At 42.9% G+C, this 20,389-nt stretch overlaps 1 protein-coding gene across 4 annotated transcripts in view; it reads left to right on the top strand.

Moving 5' to 3' along the window:
* The window catches only part of oxr1a (oxidation resistance 1a), a 761,132-nt gene that overhangs the window by 406,764 nt on the left and 333,979 nt on the right, over positions 1-20,389 (top strand). For all 4 annotated transcript variants that reach the window (XM_068032290.1, XM_068032288.1, XM_068032289.1 and 1 more), the window contains one exon: positions 11,095-11,177. In XM_068032290.1, the coding sequence (XP_067888391.1) occupies positions 11,095-11,177 (83 nt within the window). The remainder of the gene's footprint in view (positions 1-11,094; positions 11,178-20,389) is intronic.

The raw sequence follows: 20,389 nt of genomic DNA, 5'->3' as shown, positions 1-20,389 counted from the left end.
CAGTTGTGGTTGCCATATTATAAAAAGGATATAGAGGCACTGGAGGGGGTGCAGAGTAAAGCCTGCTCGGGTCTGCAAATGAGAACCAACGCCCAATCTGGCCCAAGTCCTTCCATTTTTTTTCCCCCGCCCGACCCGAACCGACCATCAGTTAACCTACTTTCCGTTTTTCACTTTGTTCCTTACCTGCACAAGCTTGAAATAACTGTAACAAAACCACCTTTAAAGTCCAAAAAGTAAATTAACATTAGAGTCAATTACGTGAGGTGGTGATAGAGCATGTCCGATCCGGCCCAGCCCCAATGCCGGACTCGGAAGTGCGACCCAACCCGAACCTGACACGTCATCGGGTCCCGTCGGGTTCGGTTCGGGTAGCAGGCCTTTAGTGCAGAGAAGATTTACAAGGATGATACCAGAAATGCGAGGGTATACATATCAGGAAAGGATGAACAGGCTGAGACTGTTGTCTCTTGAAAAAAGAAGGCTGAAGGGTGACCTGAATTATGAAAGGTTTTGATAGAATGGATACAGAGAGAATGTTTCCACTTGTGGGGAAGAGCATAACTAGAGGCCATCAATATAAGATAGTCACTAAAAAATCCAATAGGGAATTCATAAGAAACTTGTTTACTCAGAGAGTAAATGTGGAACTCACTACCATAGGGAGTGAATAGTCATGCTGTAGACGGAGCCAAGCAATTCCTCAATCGCCTCTGCAGTCTGCCACATCAACTCCTGAATGGTGGTGGACAATGAAGTATCTAACTGGAGGAGCAGGCTCCATGAATATTCCCATCCTCAATGATGATGGAGCCCAGTACATGAATGTAAAAGACAAGGCTGAAGTGTTTATAATCATCTTCAGCCAGAACTGCCAAGTGGATGATCCATCTTGACCTCCTCCTGAGGTCCCCAGCATCACAGAATACAGTCTTCAGCCAATTTGATTCATACCATCTTTTATCGAGAAATGGCTGAGTGCACTGGATATTGCAAAGGCTACAACATGTGACTGTAGTGCAGAAGAATAGCCACCACCCCCCAGCCAAACCGATCCACTACAGCTACAACATTGGCATTTATTCAACAAAATGGAAAATTTCCCAGGCTTGTCTGGTCCACTGAAGGAAACAGGGCAAATCCAATCCAGGCAGTTACTACCCATCAGCCTACTTTCAGTTATCAGTAAAGTACTGGAAGGTGTTGTTGATGGTGCCATTACAAGAACACATGAAATAGGAGCAGGAGTAGACCATATGACCCATTGAGCCTGCTTCACCATTCAATACGATCATGGCTGATCTTAGGCTTCAACGCCGCTTTCCCACCCGCTCACCATATCCCTTGATTCCTGAGAAACCAAAAATCTATCTATCCCAGCCTTAAATGTATTCAAGGATGGAACATCCACAACCCTCTGAGGTAGAGAATTCCAAAGATTCACAACCCTTTGAGTGAAGTAATTTCTCATCTCAGTCCTAAATGATTGGGCCCTTATCCTGAGACTGTGTCCCCTATCAGGTGACACTTACTCACCAATAACCTGCTCACCTATGTTCAGTTCAGGTTCTACCAAAAACTCTCAGCTCCAGGCCTTATTACTGCCTTGGTCCAAACATGGGAAAAAGAGCTGAATTCCAGAGGTGAGATGAGAGTGACTTTCCTTGACATCAAGGCAACATTTTAACAGAGCAGCCAGTTTAATATTAGTGGTGGGTAAGGTTTTAGAAACAATAATCAGGGAAAAAAATCAACAGGCACTTAGAGAGGTTTTAGCTAATTAGGAATAGCCGGCATGGATTTGTAAAAGGCAGATAGTGCTTGACTAATCTAATTGAGTTTTTTAATGAAGTAACTGAGAAGGATGATGAAGGAAATGCAATGGATGTTGTCTATTTATATTTTTTAAAACCGCTTGACGAAGTCCAACATAAAAAGCTGGTTAACAAAATCTGAGGGTCATGGAATAGGCGGGTCAGTGTTCAATTGGATAAAAAATTGGCTTGAGAACTGCAAACAGCGAGTCATGGTAAATGGTTATTTTTCAGACTGGAGGACGGTAAACAGCGGTGTTCCCCAAGGATCAGTGCTAGGGTGATTTTTGTTTAAAAATATATATGTGACTTGGATATTGGAACATTTCAGAATTTGCCAATGATACCAAACTTGGAGGTGTGGCAAACAGTGAGAATGATACAAATCGACTGCAACAGGACATAGATAGGCTAGCAGAATGAGAAAACAAGTGGCAGATGGAATTTAATACAGAGAAGTGCAAGTTGATGCATTTTGGCAGAAGAGATGGGGAAAGGTCATAATGGCACAGTTCTAAAGAGTGTGCAGGGACAGAGGGATCTGGGGTTGCATGTGCATAGATTTTGAAGGTAGCAGGACATGTTGAGAGAGTAGTTAGCAAAGTAAATGGGATCTTGGGCTTCATAAATAGAGGCATTGAGTATAAAAATAGAACTTTAGAGTGGTGAAACTGGGGCCTTTAATTACCCAAATATTGATTGGGATTATTTTAGAGTAAAAGGTAAGAAGAGGCAGGAATTTCTGAAATGTGTTCAGGAGAACTTCCTTGACCAGTATGTTCTCAGCTCAACTAGAAAGGAGGCATTACTGAATCTTGTGCTGGGAAATGAGGTGAGCCAAGTGTCTTTGGGGGAAGCACTTGGGTAAGAGTGATCATTGTATCATAAGGTTTAGACTAGTAATGTAGAAAAGCAAGGAACGAAATAAGGTAGAAAGGCTAGATTGGAAGAGGGCTAATTTCAACGCAACGAGAAGGGATCTCATCAGAGTAAAATGGAAGAAAAGACTGACAGGAAGAGCTGCAAAGGAACAATGGGTTATCTTTAAGGAAGAGATGCTTCAGGTACAGGCTGGGTACATTCTAACAAGGGTGAAAGGTGAGGGAACCAGAAACAGGGCTCCGTGGATGACGAGGCAGATGGAGATTATGATGAAATGTCAAAAGGGGGTGTATGATGCATGTTAGGTGAATTCTTCAAGTGAGAACCAGGCCAAATACAATAAGTTGAGAGGGGAGGTGAAGAGGACAATGAGACTGGCAGAGAGAATATTGGAACAGAATGGCAGTTAACATAAGAGAACCCAAAAATCATCAACTGTTATATAAATAATGAGCAGGTAGTAAGAAGTGGAGTGGGGCATATTAGGGACAACAAGGGTAAGATATGCTTAGAGGCGCACAAGGCAAGGCGAATATACTTAATGGGTATTTTGTATCAGTGTTCACTAAGGAAGTGGAATCTGACAAAATATCAGTAGAAGCGGAGAAAGTGGAGGCATTGGAGAGGGTAAATATTGAGAGGGTGCCGGTATTAAAAAGGCTGGGTATGCTTCGGGTAGATAAGTCACCTGGTTCGGATGGATTGCATCCCAGGTTGTGCTCGCTGACCCACATTGGCTCCTGGTCAAGCAACATGGTGATTTTAAAATTCTCATCCATGTTTTCAAATCCCTCCATGGCCTCGCCCCTCCCTATCTCTCTAAACTCCTCCAGCCCCACAATCCTCCAAGATTTCTCCACTCTTTTAATTCTGGCCTCTTGTGTGCATCCTTGATTTTAATCTGTCCACCATTGGTGACCGCGCCTTCAGTTGCCTAGGCCCAAGTTTGGAATATCCTCCCTATACCTCTCTGCTTCTCCACCTTGCTTTTCTCCTTTACGATGTCTGTCATGCAGGCCCCCACCTGCCAGGAATGAGGCATATTAATTTCACCACATGGACATTAAATTTCAAATTGTTGGGAAGAAGAAAAGGCCTGTTACAAGGGGTTGCCAGGCCCCTGGCTGGAAAGACATTTTTGCGTGTTAAGAGACAGTGTTTGTAGATAAAGGACCATTCCCTGACACACACAGCCAAGACATGATCAGACCAGTTAGTCACATGATTAACCTGCTTGGCATCCTGGGGTTTTCTGAATTGTACAGTTTTGAATTGAGAGTCGGCAGAAAGCTGTTTGCTCCTGGATTGAAAAGGCCTCTCCTGGCTGGCTCACCACAGCCTCTATCTGTCTGTTCCCATCTCTTTCTCCCGGAACTCCAAAAACCCACTGAAGACAGATGAACCCCAAGAGAGAAAAGTCTCCTACAGTGAACTAGGTGTAAGAAGAATACTGGGTCCCAACGAAAAGCAAGATCTACCTACAATCAAGGACTCTACAGTGAGCTCGAAGAACCGTAACAATAATTCTTCAGATATTGCCTTATACCTTTCCACTTTATTTTTCTTCTCTTTTCTGTCTCTGTTAGCATGCGCATTTCATGCTAGCGTGGGCACGTCATGTATCCGTCGGCATCAACCGAATTAGAGTTTAACTTTAATAAAATTTCACCTTTCTTCTTTAAACCTAAGAAAGCCTGTTTATGCTGGTTTATTTGCCTTATAATTGGAAATCGGTGAACAAGGATTCACCAAAGGGGAGCTGAAACCACAGGGTGTTTAAAAATAAAACCCTGTTACGGTAAGACCAGGTGAAGGCTGAAAGAGAACTCTAGACTTCTTTCTCACCTGGTCGTAACACACTCCTTAAAACCCACCTCTTTGCCGAAGTTCTTGGTTTGACCTAATAACTCCTTTTGTAGCTCGGTGTCATTCTTTGTTTTATAATGCTCCTGTGAAGCGCCTTGGGACATTTCATTATGTGAAGGCACTATATAATTATAAGTTGTTGTTATCACTCTGAATAAAAAAAGTTTTAGCTTTCTTATTAAGTGAAAATAGGGGATTCATGCATCGTGTTTTATTGACCAGATGATCAGTCTCATCAGGGGCCTCGGCAGCAAATTTCAAATTTTTCACTCTTTCCAAATCTTGTTCCTCTAACCTGTCTTTGTATTTGTAATGCATCCTGAGATGAGGGGCAGGGTCTCGGACATTACCAGAACATGTCAACCTTTCACATTAAAAATGATTCATTCTGGTGCAGTTTAAAATACACTTCTTTGATGGGCAATTAAATGTAAATGAGTAGAAAAATAAAATGTGGTTTTCCTTGAATCCAGCTTTCCCAAAACTACCATAGTCATGGCTCTTTCCACTTCAGAGGTATGTCTTCCCCTTCCTTCTTGCCAGACACATTTCCTCAGAGTTAAACACCACTGCACACTGTGAGCAGGAAGTATTTTGACATCAGAGACTCTCAGCCACTATGAAGTGGCTGTCAATCTTTTGCAGCAGGGTGTAGGGATTTTGAGAGGGAGAAGTATCCAGTTTGTATTGTGGGAAAGAGGAGTTGCAGGTTTAACTTAGAGAGTGGCTGGAGAGCACTCAACTGGTAAACTCTTTTTCCCTTTCCTAACCTCCTACAGTTCTCAGCCACTGTATTCTCTTTTACATAGAATTGCACAGAATATACAGCACAGAAACAGGCCATTTGGCCCAGTCAGTCCATGCCATGTTTATGTTCCACTTCTGCCTTCTCCTGTAATTCCTCATGTAACTGCCAGCATAACCTTCTATTCCCTCATATGCTTATCATGTTTACTTGTAAATACATCTATATTATTAGCTTCAGCTATCCCCTGTGGTAGCAAGTTCCACATTCTTGCCTCTCTCTGAGTAAAGACATTTCTGAATTATCTATTTGACTTCTTGGTTCCTATCTTCTATTGATGGCCTTTAGTTTTGCTCTTTCCCACAAGTGGAAATACTCATTCTCTCTGTGTCCACTCTATCAAAACCTTTCATAATTTTAAAGAACTTTATTAGATCGCACCTCAGCTTTCTCTTTTCAAGAGAAAAAGAGGCTCAACCTTTTCATCCTTTCCTGATAGGAACTAACCTCATAGTTCTGGTAACATTCTTCTAAATGTTTACACGCTCTCCAGTGTTTCTAATATCCTTTTCATAATATGCCAACTAGAACGGTACACAGTATGCCATGTGTGGCCTAGCCAAGGTTCAATACAAGTTTAGCATAACTTCTCTACTGTCCAGTTCTAGCCCTCCAGAAATAAATCCTTGTGCTTAGTTTGCTTTTTTTTTGTGGCCTTATTAACCTGCATCGCTACTTTTAGTGAGGTGTATTTATTGTCAAACCCTCTTCCCCGTTTAGATACTTTTTCAAGTAATAAGTGACCTGCTTGTTTTTCTTACCAAAATGTAATACTATGTTGAAATTCATTTGGTAATTATATACTCGTTCAGTAAGTTTCTTGATATCTTCTTGTAATTCGTTGCAGTCCTCCCAATTTGGTGGTGTTTGCAAGTTTAGAAATTGTGCTTTGATTCCAAAGTCTAAATTGTGATTCTGTGATTCAATTCTGTGAAACAATTCTCATGATGAAGCTAGGGATGCAAAGTTGGAATCCGGTCTGATTCCCAGTTATGTTTTGAACTCATGGAAGCCAATTTTGAATGCTTTGTGGAAGGATGCTTCATTTTGGGAATTCATATCGAACAGGTGTCAGAATGCAAACTAGTAGCCATAAGTGAGTTGTCTGTGATGTGTTGCACCATCAGGGATCTGCTAACTCTTTTCTGTTTTTCAAAAAATAGCTGGGTGCATGCTGAAACTGAATTAGTGGGCAGGATTTTCCCTGTCTAGAGGTGGTGGGCTTATAGGCGGGGAGGGGTTGGTGAAAAATAGTAGTGTGCCGTCTCGGGATGTTCCCTAAAACAGCGAAGTTTCCCAGTGGCGGGATTGGATGCGGTGTGGCTGCCTGATGAATGGAGGCAGACAGCCAGTAGAATCAACCCGAATAGGGTTCTCAAGTATTTAAATTGGCTGCCTGCCTCCATTCATCAGGCAGCCAATTTAAATATTTAACAGCCCTATTAGGATTGATTCTCCTGGCCCGTCAGATTTTGCCAGCCCCGGAGCATCCCCCCACTGCACGGGGTAGCCAACATCTTCATGGAGGTGGCTTCCCTGTGGCCGTCTGGGGGGGCCGTGGAGCTGGAGACTCCATTCCCTAAAGAGTGGGCCGCAGACAGGGAAGGCCCCATTGGGCCATCCGGAGGGGCCTGCCTGCTTGGCCCCTCTGACTTTCATTTGTTTCACTTCCCTCTGCACCCTTGCTTGTTGGGGCTGCTGAGACTCTAAAGCTGCTGGCAGCATCAGGAGCCAGTTAGGTGGCCGCCTCCAGTAAAATTGCTGAGCCGGTTCCATGGCTGGCACATGAGGGCTCGGGACCCCAATTTCATCCCGACACGGGTCCTGAAGACCAGGGTAAAATCCTGCCCAGTATCTCCTAGTTAAAACAGACGTTGGGTATTATTGCCATTTAGCATGATATCTGACCTATCTCTCTTTTATTCTGGTTCTGCTCTATTCCACCTGTCCTTCAGAACTCCTCCCCTTCATTGAATTGGGAAGGGCCAGCTCCTCAAGCCCTTGCTTCTGCTACTGATTTTATTAGCTTCTATCTGCCTTACAGCTGTTCCGTGAACCAACTCCCTCATCACTAATCCAGTGTTGCCTCCCTCCCCAACCACAGGACCCCAGACTTTAACTTTGGACTATTTCATATTTTTTATCTTTCCTCTGTTTCCAAGCCCATTACACCTTGTCTGATTTTTGCATACGTATGTAACCCAACATCCCTTCTTGATTTGCATTTGATATGCATTTTGACTGTTGCTCCAGACCTGAGCCCATTACTTCTGTCCCCCTTTTTTCCCCTGATGCCCCTCTTTTTTCCCCTGATGCCCCTCTTTCCTTCCCTTCACCCAGCTACCCCATCTTTCATATCTGTACCCCTATATTTTCTCCCCTACCCAAACCATTACCACTCCTCAGCCTTCCTCATCTCCTGCTGCCATCTCATGCTTGAGACCCCTTGAATAAACTCGCTACTACCTTCAGGCTCTCTTGCTGTTCTCTGAAAGATCCATTGAGGCACCTGTTCCAGTCTCCTTACAAGCAGCAACCCCAACTGTCCCATTCTTCAGTCTCACTAATCGTCCCAATATGCCCTCTTGGGGCTAATCTCCTCAGCCTGCTTCATGTCCTACACCACTGCCACCTTGGACTCTGGACAGTACCAGTGGATCAACAATCACTGCCCCTCTGCACATTTCCCTGCTGAATGTCAGTTCACCCACAAATAAAGCTCTTCCCACCTTAGTGTGGATGATTGCATTTCTGTCCTGGTTTTGTTGGGGGTGACATCTTGTCTCTTAACTGAAATCTTCACATCTGACTACGCTTTCAGCCACTTGCTCTGCCCAAACTACCATGGTAGCAGTATGGCCCTTGTTGCCAAGTCAAAGTTCATCTCTCCCTCTACTCCTCTGGCACCTTCTCTTCCTTCAAGCACTTTACCGTGTTCCCCCTCACCTATCCTTTAAAATTCTCTCTTTCAGCTGCACCCACACCCCTCCCAAAACTGCACCTTGTGTTTCTCCAAGATGCCCCTTCTCACCATCTCGACTAACATTTTTAGTTTCTATTTCACTTGCCTTCTATCCTCCCTAAACCTCTGCCTCCATATGAACGCCTCCATCCACACCTGTGACCTCACCATCTCCCTTAACCTCTCTACTCCTATTGTTCCAATCAATAACAAGCACTGTGTCTGCCTCTGGAATAAAAACCTTTCTCCACCACCCCCCTGCCCCAGGTCACCTGCAACTGCACTTTCAAACTGCCAATTGGCTAGCCTTTGGCCTTGATAGGAACATAAGAACAGGAGTAGGCCATTTAGCTCCTCACTGCTGTTCTGCCATTCAGTGAGATCATGGCTGATCTATGACCTAATGCCATATACTTGCCTTTGCCTCATTTCCCTTAATACCTTTGGCTAACAAAAATCTATCAATCTACGTTTTAAAATTAACAACTGATTTGCATCAATTGCCATTTGCGAAAGAATGTTCCAAACATCTACCACCTTTTGTTCAAAGAAGTGTTTTCTAATTTCACTCCTGAAAGTTCTGGCTGTAAAGCAGAAATGGGTTCTCTCAATCTAACCTAACTGTTCCTCTTAATATCTTGAAAACGTCAACCAAATCACCCCCTAACCTTTTTGAATTCCAGGGAATACAACCCTAGTTTGGTCAATCTTTGCTTGTAATCATTTTAGTAAATTTACACTGCACTCCCTCCAAAGCCAATATATACTTCCTAAGATGTGGTAGCCAGAACTGCCCATGGTGCGACAACCAGGGCTTTGTATATCTGAAGTGTGTCTTCTTCCCCTTTGTATTCTATTTTTCTAGATATAAATGCCAGCTTTCCAGTAGCCTCTCTGATTATTTTCTGTACGTTTTAATAATCTATATATCTGTCCCCCCAAGTCTTTTTTGACCTCCACTGTTTTAGCTTTTCACCATTTAGAAAATGCCCTGTTCTATCCTTTTTAGGTCCGAAGTGGATGATCTCACATTTGCCTGCATTGAAATCCATTTTCCATAGTATTGTCCATTCACTTCATCTGTCAATATCCCTTGATAATTTCATGCTTCCATCGACACTGCTTACAATGCCACCTATCTCTGTGTCATCAGCAAATTCGGTTATGTGACTTTCTATTCCATCATCTAAGTCGTAATTGAAAACAGTGAATAGCTGAGGCCCCATCACGGATCCTTGCAAGCGCTGACAGTCACATCTTCCCAAGTAGTGTTCGTGCCCATTATCCTTACTCTCTGTCCCCTCATTCAGCCAATTTCCTAACCAGGTCAATAATCTGCCTTCGAATCTTTCTTAAATAGCAGAGTGATATGTGCAATTTTACAATCTATCCCGCAATATCTCTTGAACTGTTGGTTTGCCTAACCACTCCCTTCCCTCCACCATTGATGCTGTTCTCCCCAGCAGAGCCTTTTACCATCTGTCATGGTCACCAGAAACAGCGTGCTTTTTTGCAGAAAAGAATTAAGCTTATTATCGCTTGATTTAGAAACCCTTCATTTAGCTAACTCTATCACTTTCCTTCCTCTCCCAAGTCTAATGCACCTCCCCAAACCTCAAACTCTATATAAAGTTCTCTATCTCTTTGTGCATCTCTCTATTGTTTATTAAACACAGAATGTATCCTGTTTCTACCAGTTGTGGAAAGTATTGGTGAACAGTAGACACTGCATAATCTTGTTCTAATGCCACACCGGCATGCACTGGGGCAGCCAACCGTTGCTTGCACCATTCCAGATGCTCCTGCCATTAACAGAGCTTTGACTCCAATCTGTCCCAGCTACAATTAAAGACATTAGATCACCCATTACTCTTCCATACTAAAGGGAATACAAGCCTAGTCTAAGCAACTTGTCCTCATAAGTTAACACCTTTAGCTTGGGCTTTATTCTGGTGAATCTGTACTGCACCTCAAAAAATTCTTCTAGGTTTGTTAAATATGACTTACCTGTTATGGAGGTGATGCCTGTGCCATTGTCATCACAATGGTGTTGTCATAAGTGACATACTTTCCATCATATTATACATTGTTGAACCATTTCTTTGTTTGCAAAATGCTAATGTAAAGCACCTCTCAGAAGTGTGATAGGTTATCATTTGGATTTTTAAAAATTCATCTGGTTGTGGGAATTTTCCTTTTTCCTTCTCAATAACTGTAAGTTTATATGATGACTAAGAAAAGTAGGGCCTTTTCTAAAGCAAAGCTGCATCTCAGCACAGAATGTGGTATCTGCTTGGAAAGGAGAAACGGGCTACTATATTTAAAAGGATCTGTTATGTCCCCATGGAAGAGTACAGGCAAACTGAAGTTCAGTGGTGTAAGGGTTAAACACTGGAATGTGTGCCTCTTATTGGAAAAGCAGCTTGCAGATGGAGAATGGATTCAAATGAATTGTGTGTTGGTAATGAAGGAGCCTTCTGATGCGTGAAACTATCTTCAGCACTGATCGAGCTCCTTGAATGTTGACTCATGCATTTCTTTGTGTCTGGTTCAAGAGCTAAACTGAAATGCAAGTGAATAAGAGACCAGGAAAAGGAGAGTGTCATTTTACGATTGTTATGGAACTAGATAGAAACACTGCTCATGGGTGTGAGCTCGGTGACAGATGAGCTTGTCCCTCAGACGAGCTGGGTTCAAGTGCCTTGCAGGCAGCTGGGGGAGAGGAAGCATGGAACTAACACACACGTTACCTTGTCTGCTTTCAGATACTGGCCAGAAAAAGCCCCAGGAGAAGAAGGATGCACGGCGGATGTCTTTCCAGAAGCCCAAAGGGACCATTGAATACATGGTGAGTGAGCAAGACCAGGAGCTGGCTGGTTGTACAGTTCCTGAGGGCTCCTCCTTTAGATTCTTTTATAACTGGGGAGATGCATTTAATTGCAGAGAGGGGACCCATTTTGGTCACAGATCTATTCGCCCTCCTCTCCCTCACAAAGCAATCCCTTCACTGTGCTAAGGGTCCTCACCCTGAACTGCAAACCATGTTGCCCTGGAACATCCCATGTAGCTGACCTCCAATTTGCAATGCTTGCAGAAAATGGAGCCTGCTTTGTGTCTATGGATTGCTTTTGGAATAACCTTGTGGTAAGTTGCAGTCAGGTTAGGAAAAGTGATGTGTGAATTTCAGATGGTAGGTGAGATTCTCAGAGGCTCCCTCTCCCTAACATTGTTTTTCTTTTTATTGAGCAGTCTAGAAATGATTATACCAGTTGATATTAAAAAAACAATTATACCATTTGGTATTTTAAAAAAATCTTTCCTGTAACACAAGGGAAATCCACAGTATTGCAAATATGTGCAAATTAGTATATAGTCTGGCAGGCTGCAGCAAACTCTCTTTTCATAGACTTTTTTTCACAGACGTATTGCAACAGCTGTGTTTGATATTGACAATGGAATTTGGTTAAGGAGTTAGTCATTTTTAGCAGTAATTTTACTAGACTTTCTCAATTGTATTAAAGCAGCAATTTTACTAAGCTGTGGAAGATCCAAGGACTAATCAGATAATTATTGGGTGGTTTGATGCTCCAAGCAGTTTATTTAAAATGCTTTTATTTTGTATCGATCCTCTGTTGAAGGAGGCATCTGATATAATATATTTAACTCTTCCCCAGTATTGTGTTTTGGAGCTCATAGTGAATGGGTTTTGAGTGAAGGAATGGTGACAGATGACCCAATAAGGATGCGATAATTTCTATTATAATTAACTACAGTCATGGACAAAAGTAAATCTGCTTGGAATGTTGAACAGTTGGATAAATTGGTATAAATTTAGAAATTCAGGAATAACTTATTTTTTATTAATGAATTGGTATGCCCATCAATATAAGGGACATCAGGATGGGGAATCTGTACTTTTCCATTTTTCTGCACCCACTCAGCAGTGAGCACACAGTTCATATATTTCACACGTTAATCAGAACTTAGGAACTAGTCCCTTGAGCCTGCTTCACAATTCAACTGGATCATGTCTGATCTTTACCTAAACTTAATTTGCCTGCCTTTGTTCCCTTTTTAAAAAAAAATCAATAGACCCAGAATCCACAGCTTATTGGTGGGAATGGGAGTTCCAGATTGCCACTACCATTCATGTAAAAATTTGCTTTCCTGATTTTGTACCTAAATGTCCTGGCTGTAATTGTGGCCCCTTGTTCTGGATTTCCTACCCAATCAATTCCCTTTTAAAGACCTCAATAAGTTATTCATTTGATTCCTCAGCCAACAATGCCAAAAAAAATTGGACACTTATTTCATTCCTGTTTTGTGGGATCTTGCGTGTGCAAATTGGCTGTGATGTTTGCCTAACGAACAACAGTGTCAATATTTCAAAAGTAATTCAATGAATGTAAAGTGCTTTTGCATGTCCTGAGATGATGAAAGACGCTGTATAAATTGAATCCCTTTTCTGTGTTACTTTATTACTGGTTCCGGGAACCTGCAAGACATTTGATTCACTTTCTAATTTATTATTTATTCTTTCAATTTTTGACTTTCCCCGTGATAAAATGGGAAACATGGAACTTGGCATCAGAGAAGGTGAACCTGATGATGAACTCACAACCACCAAATGAGGTATCAAAAAGGTGCCTGATTGGGTTAACAGCAATGTTAACAGCACTCTCTTCCCCTCCCTCCCCCCCCCCCCCACCCCCAACTATGGGGGACTGCAGTCTATTATTGAAGTGGGTTATATTCCGGGTGTCAGACAGAGAGGGAATAGACAGAACCTGGATGTCTGGTCACCCTTCTCTGAAATTCCATAAAAATATGGAAAAAAATGCCAACAGTAGCGATGAGCTTGTTTTATATCATCTTTGTATTTTATTGATTGCTTCTGTTGCTGGCTTGTTGCCATATCATCTGTTGTTGGCTGCTTTGGTGGAAATTGGTTTGCATACCTATTTTCCTCAATGCACAAACATCATATAAAGCTATGAGGTTACAAATAGCAAACTTAGAGGCTTGGAGATTAGAATTTTGGGAGTTTACTGCTTTTGACTTTAAAGCCCCTGAAACTTAGATGTTTACAAAGTTGAATTGAAGGCAAGTATATGAACTAGACATACTCAAAAAGGAATTGGAATTTATATGCTACTGCTGCGCTGCCAGGGATTAGATTCTTCCTCCTGCACTACCCCTCGAGCCACCATCAAACCACGGTGCTTGTAATGTATGTGCTAATTTTCCCTGGCATTGGTTCACAGGTCTTGGGAGCAGAGCTGAATAGTAACCTTCAAAAAGGAATGGGAGCAATACTTAACCGAGCAAAATTTAAGAGATTTGGGGAAAAAGACAGGAAGTAGGACTAACTGGATTGCTCTTCGAAAGAGCCGGCACAGCTGGATGAGCGGAATGGCCTCCATCTGTGCTGTACTCTTCTTTGATTCCATAATTCAATGAAAACTTCTCCCCTCTGGATAATCATACTTTTTGATTTATAGATTTATTTGTGAGCAATGTTTTCTGCTTTCATCCTGAACTATTGTATAGTTGATACCACTATATTTGACTTCTAGTCTTGCTGTTGACATATTACTTTTCTTAAATGACTGTACCATACTAAACCAGCTTAGTTATAATATGTATACTCCCCATCCCCATGTCCCAAAGTGTTTCACAACCAATGAATTATTTCTGAAAGATTGTCAGACCTTGCTGCATACAGATTGGCTGCTGTGTTTGTTTACAAAACAGCGATTGCGCTTCAGAGGTAGTTCACTGGCTGTGAAACACTTTTGGTCATTTCTGGGATGATTGGCATTACATATAATGGTTTATTGTGGTACAGTTGTGTTGTTTTGGAAAAAAGGCTTGATATGAAAGCGGCAGAATGTAGATGATTAATTGCCCTGTTAATCACGCCCGGAGCCTGCATTGTTGTATGTGACTGGGATAAATACTACGCACATAATTTGTATGTAACTATCCTCCGTTCACTGCATTTTACTGGCGAAATCACCATGTTTTTATTGGGAGAGTTTGCCAGAATTTTGATCATGAATTCTGTATCCTTTAGTTTATAGAAACTTTTAAAAATGGAATCTCTAGACTGTTTACTGTTGTGCACCATTTAAATAAAATCTATTTTCTCAGTATATAGCCTTTGTTAACTTTACTGCTGAGTAGACAAACTTTGCTTGCTGTGAGACAGCCAATTTGCCATGTCCCATCCCACCTCACTGGCTGACAGAGTGGTTTCAATAGACATGCTGCCCACTTATAGCAAATGAGATGAATGACCAGTGATCATGTTGGTTGAAAGGAGAATGCTCTGTTGTTTTTGAATGATGTCATGTGATGTTATATGTTCATTTGAACAGGCAGATAGGATCTTGGTTTAATCTTTCATTTGAAAGACGGCACCTCCCACGACACAGCTGTCCTTTAATGTTCAATCCCAGGTTTATACTGTGTTAGCTAATCTCAGCTCTAGTGAGCACTACAATTGCTGTTGGGACAAGGGAAGTGGAAAGGTCAGCCAAGGTTCCTGCTGGTAATTTCTCTTCTTTGGCTGCTGGTAGAAAGTTTGCATGTATGAGCATTGATTTGAATGCCAGATTGTGAATGCTGTCCACTGTTTGTTTATTCTTGCACATGAGAACTGACAACATAGGTGAAGTACAGGAGGGACACCAGCATCATGATGATCTGTATTTGTTCTTTTCTGTTTCTGCCTCTTGTGTGTCCACATCAATCTTGTGTATAAACTCAGCATTCATCATTGTGCTCAGTCAGGTTAAACTGGATATCCTCGCTCCCTCAGAATCAAAGAGCAGAACTAGGCATGTGCATTCCTGAAATGTCCTGCATCGTGTGCATGGCTTATTCTGGTGCTTTGACTTTTGGAGAAAGTGGCTGTACACAATCTGCTTGGCCAATATAATAGCAGATTCACCTTTATACTCCTCCTGGAATGTCATGAAAGGTGGTGTTGATGTCTCACAGTGTCATTATATGGAATGCATTCCAGGATGTTTGTCAGCTACTCATGTTACATTGGAACTGTTGCATTGCATTTCAATCCGGTACCAAATTGCCACTCAAGTACATCTTAATAGAAATGAGGGGTTTGTGGCTCTGTAACTAAGATTCTTGAGCTATATACAGTTTGTTGCTGTACCTTTTGTGTCACTAATTTTACCAATTCCTTTCTCAATTTGTATTACTAAAAATGGTATAGAGATTTTTCTGAAAGTCTACTCAGTGAGTGGCAAACCCCCATGCAGTTGTCTGGAAACTAATTATATTAAAAGACCCAATTAAGTGTGTCTTTAGCCCTGCATTCTGGCTTTCAGCCAGAGCATGGGTCTCACAATCTGCATCTCACCAGGGTGCAGAAGGTGAGAGCACAGCGGGGAGTGATTTGGTTATTGAAATTGGGGTTTGGGAAGATTTTAAACACTGAAATTGGGAAGCTTGTGGTTAGCGACCCAAACGCTTGTGCTTACAGAACTACTTCTGTCAGCATGAAATCACTAGTTTCAGAGGCAATACACTTCGAATTTACTTTCAAGAGTCTCAGAGTATACTCACTTGCATCTCAACATCCTACGCAGTTTTGTTTCCCCAGTAAAGGAAGGATATACTTGCCTTGGAGGTAGTACAGTGAAGGTTCACTAGATTGGTCCCTGGGTTGAGAGGGTTGTCCTATGATGAGAGACCGTGTAAATTGGTCCTATACTCTCTGGAGTTTAGAAAAATGAGAGTAAATCTCATTGAAGCATACAAGAATCTGAAGAGGCTTGACTGCGTAGACACGGAGAGGTTGTTTCCCCTGGCTGGAGAATCTAGAACATGAGGACACAGTCTCAGGATAAGGGGATGATCATTTAGGACTGAGATGAGGAAAATGTTTTTCACTCAGTGGGTTTTGAATCTTTGGAATTCTCTACCTCAGAAGGTTGTGGGTGCACCATCGTTAAATATATTTAAGGCTGAGGGACAGATTTTTGGTCTCTTCGAGAATCAAGGGATATAGGGAGCAGGCGGGAAAGTGGGGTTGAAGCCCATGATTAGCCATGATCGTAGTGAATGGTGCAGCAGGCTCGATGGGCCAAATGGTCTACTCCTGCGCCTGTCTCTTACATTCTTATGTTCTTATCCTTGCTGTCGATGCAGCATGCAAGCAACCTATGCAGCTAAATCTACGGACCTCTGAGCAATAGGATTAGCAACAACAACAAAGGCAACAGCACCACCACCAGCAGCTGCCTTTTCCACAGCCACATGCTGCTCCATGGAGAGATGGACAGAGAGCTCCATCCCAAAGGGGGTGATAGCCCCACCACAGAGTATAGAGAGTCATTGAGTCATTTACAGCATAAAAGGAGGCTACTTGGCTAATCGAGTTCATACCGACTCTCTCTGGAGCAATCCAGTCAGTCCCGCTCCCCTGCTCGATCCCTGTAGACCTGCAAGTTTATTTCCTTTAAGTGCCCATCCAATTTCCTTTTGGAATTATTGATTTGACTCTGTTTCCACCACCCTCGTAGGCAGCGAATTTCACGCCATTGCCACTCACTGGGTTAAAAAAAAAAATTCTTCCTGTCATTTCCCCCTGCATCTCTTGCCCAAAATCTTCTGGTAAATCTCATCTGCACCCTCTCGAGGGCCTCACATCTTTCCTAAAGTCTGGTGACCGGAACTGGACGCAGTACTCCAGTTGAGGCCTAACCAGAACTCTATAAAGGTTCAGCAGAACTCCCCTGCTTTTGTACCTATGCTTCTATTAATGAAGCCCAAGATCCCATATGCTTTGCTAACCACTATCTCAATAGTGTCCTTCCACCTTCAAAAATCGATGCACATGCAACCCCAGGTCCCTCTATCCATGCAATCTAGAACTGTGTCATTAAGTCTATATTGCCTCTCCCTATCCCTTCTGCTATACTGCATCACCTCACACTTGTCGGTATGAAATTCTGTCTGCCCATTCTGCTAGCCTACGTCCTGTTGCAGGTGGTTCGTATTATGCTCACTGTTTGCCACTCCAAGTTTGGTATCATCCGCAAATATTGAAATTCTGTATTTTGAGATCCATGTCATTTACATATGGCAAACAAAAGCAATGGTCCCAGCACTGATCCTTGGGGAACACCACTGTCTAACATCCTCTATACTGAAAAACAACCACTTACCGCACTTCGCTGTTTTCTGACTTTGAGCCAATTTCTTCTCCAATTGGACACTGACCTTCCTATGAGCCTCAATGTTGTTAGCCAGCCTTTTATGTGGTACTTTATCAAATACTTTCTTAAACTCCATACAGGCAATATCCACTGTATTTCCTTCATCAACCTTCTCTGTTACTTCATCAAAAATTTCACTGAGGTTGATCAAGCATTATTTGTCTTTTACAGATGCACGCTGCCTATCCTTAATTAACTCAAACCTCTTCAAGTGCCTGTTGATTTTTTTCCCCCCTGATTATTGTTTCTTAAACCTTATCCACCCCCACCACTGATAAACTAACTGGCCTGTTACTGCTAGGACTGTTCTTACACCCTTTCTTGAATAAGGGTGTCACATTTGCCACTCTCCAATCCTCTGGTACCTCCCCTTTATCCAGGGAAAATTGGAAAATTATGGCAAGTCCTTCCGCTATCTCCACCCCCACTTCCTTCAGCAACCTGGGATGCAAGTCATCTGGACCTGGTGACTTATCTACCCCAAGCTTAACCAGTCTTTCCAGTACCCCCACACTCTCAATTTTTACCCTATCCATTGCCTCTACTCTCTCTCCTGCTTCTTCTAATATTTTGGCATGGACTCGATGTGTCAAATGGCCTCCTTCTGTACCATAAATGACTCTGAGATTCTTCTTCCTCAGTAAACACCAATACAATGTACTTATTAAGTATTTCCCTGTGCCTCTAAGCACATATGACCCTCTTTGTTCCTAATAGGCCCTACTCCATATCTTGATAACCACTTACTGTTTCCATGCTGGTGGTAGATTTTTGGGTTCCCTTTTATTGTGACTATCATTCTATTCTCATATTCTCTCTTTGCCAGTCTTTTTTAAAAAAAACATTTATGTAGGCCAAAGGTGAGCTTCCTGAATATGTCAGAGCAACAGTGCCTCAGGAGGGTCGGGCTCTCGCAGCAGGTTGTGGCAGACATCTACAACCTTCTGGAAGCAGACCTCCTCCCAAGTAGACCAGGTGGCCATGCATTGACAGTGGTCATCAAGGTCGCCACTACCCTAAATTTGTTTACTTCTGGCTCCTTCCATAGATCTGCTGGAGACATCTCCAGGATATCACAGTCAGCTGCCCACAAGTGCTGAGGCCACTAATTATATCATCTTCACCATGGATGAGAACACTCAAACCCAGAGGTCTGTTGGCTTCACAACATTGACTGGATTTCCAGAGGTCCAGGGGGTGATTGCCACAAGCATACAATCAATCAAGGTGCCTTCAAGATCTGCCTGGCCTCCTCTTGAATCCAAAGGGCTTCCACTCCCTTAATGTCTAGCTCGTGACCACTGCACGGTGATCATGCGTCTACTTCAGATATCCAGGGAACTGCTATGACCTCTTCATTCTTTGCCAATCACATCTGCCACAGGTATTCTCTCCATCACACAGCCTCAGTGGCTGTTCCTGGGAGACGAGGACTATCCACTAAAGACTTGACTGCTGACTCCTGTGAGGAAACCCCACCACTGAGCCACAGGAGAGATATAACGTTATCAGCAGGGCAATAATAGAGCAAGCAATTGGGTTGCTCAAGCTGCAGTTCAGATGACTGGCTGGATCTGGAGGCACCCTTCAATATGCCTAGCAAGGGTCTCCAGAATTGTGGTCTGCTGTGCCCTTCACAACATGGCGCTGCAGCTTGAAGATGGTAGAGAATGGCCGGCATCCTCTGGAGCAGAGGAGGAGCAAGATGTGCCAACAGCTGCACATCTGGCTGCCACAGAAGCCTGTGATGGTCACATTCATGCACACTTTACTTAATATGAGTGCATGCAGCAATCAGAGTTCCATCAGAAACCTGTGCCCCACCCCCCAACACAGCCCATTCCAATATAATAAAAGCAAAATACTGCAGATGCTGGAAATCTGAAATAAAAACAAGAAATGCTGGAAATACTCAGCAGGTCTGGCAGCATCTGTGGAGAGAGAAGCAGAGTTAATGTTTCAGGTCAGTGACCTTTCATCCCAACTCATTCCAACTCAGCTTAGTGCATATCATGATAGTTCAGTTATTGGGAACATGTATTCAGCATCCTGTTAAGTGCTTAGTGGCAGTGTATCATCGAATGCTACCATCAGGTCTCTGGACCATCCCCATCTCTCCATTGCTGGCACCCAGTACATGTGTCACCCTACCAATTTCCAGGGCATCCTCCAATGTGGTCAAGGTGGCAATGTCTCCATGTCCACCTGCTGGTTCTCTGCTTCTCACTGGAGTTGTGGGCTCTCTTCTGCATTGAGAAAAGACAGAGTTATGAATGTGTGAAGTGGAATGAGCATATTTGAGGAGGGTGACTGAGGAATGGGTGCAAGAAGCCAATAGGATGAGCGTGAATGCCATTTGTTGTGATGGAGATTTTAGGAGAGGGCTGGAGGGAAAGGAATGTGTGTAATTGTAAGGTGTGTTGGTCAGAGGAATGCTGTGCAGGAGAGTGCTAGGGTGATGGCGCTCCCCTTGCTGGTCCTAATGAGGTCATTAAACCTTTAATAGTACTATATCTGTGTCTTCAACACCACACTCTTGCTCACTGTTTCACGTGTATGCGAGGACATCTACCACCTCACCACCATCTCTCTTGACTCCTCCACTGTTGCTAAATTATCAGACTCATCCAGTACTGGATGAGCAGAAATTTCCTCCAAATAAATATTGGGAAGACTGAAGCCATTGTTTTCTATCCCTGCTCCAGACTCCATCCAGTTCCTCGGTAACAGTCTGAGATTAAACCAGTCTGTTCATAACCTTGGTGTCACATTTGACCCCGAGATGAGTTCCAACCTCATATTCGCGGCATCA

This window comes from Heterodontus francisci, chromosome 5, assembly GCF_036365525.1.
Source record: "Heterodontus francisci isolate sHetFra1 chromosome 5, sHetFra1.hap1, whole genome shotgun sequence".
NCBI lineage: Eukaryota > Metazoa > Chordata > Chondrichthyes > Heterodontiformes > Heterodontidae > Heterodontus > Heterodontus francisci.
This window is presented reverse-complemented; position numbering and strand designations above follow the sequence as displayed.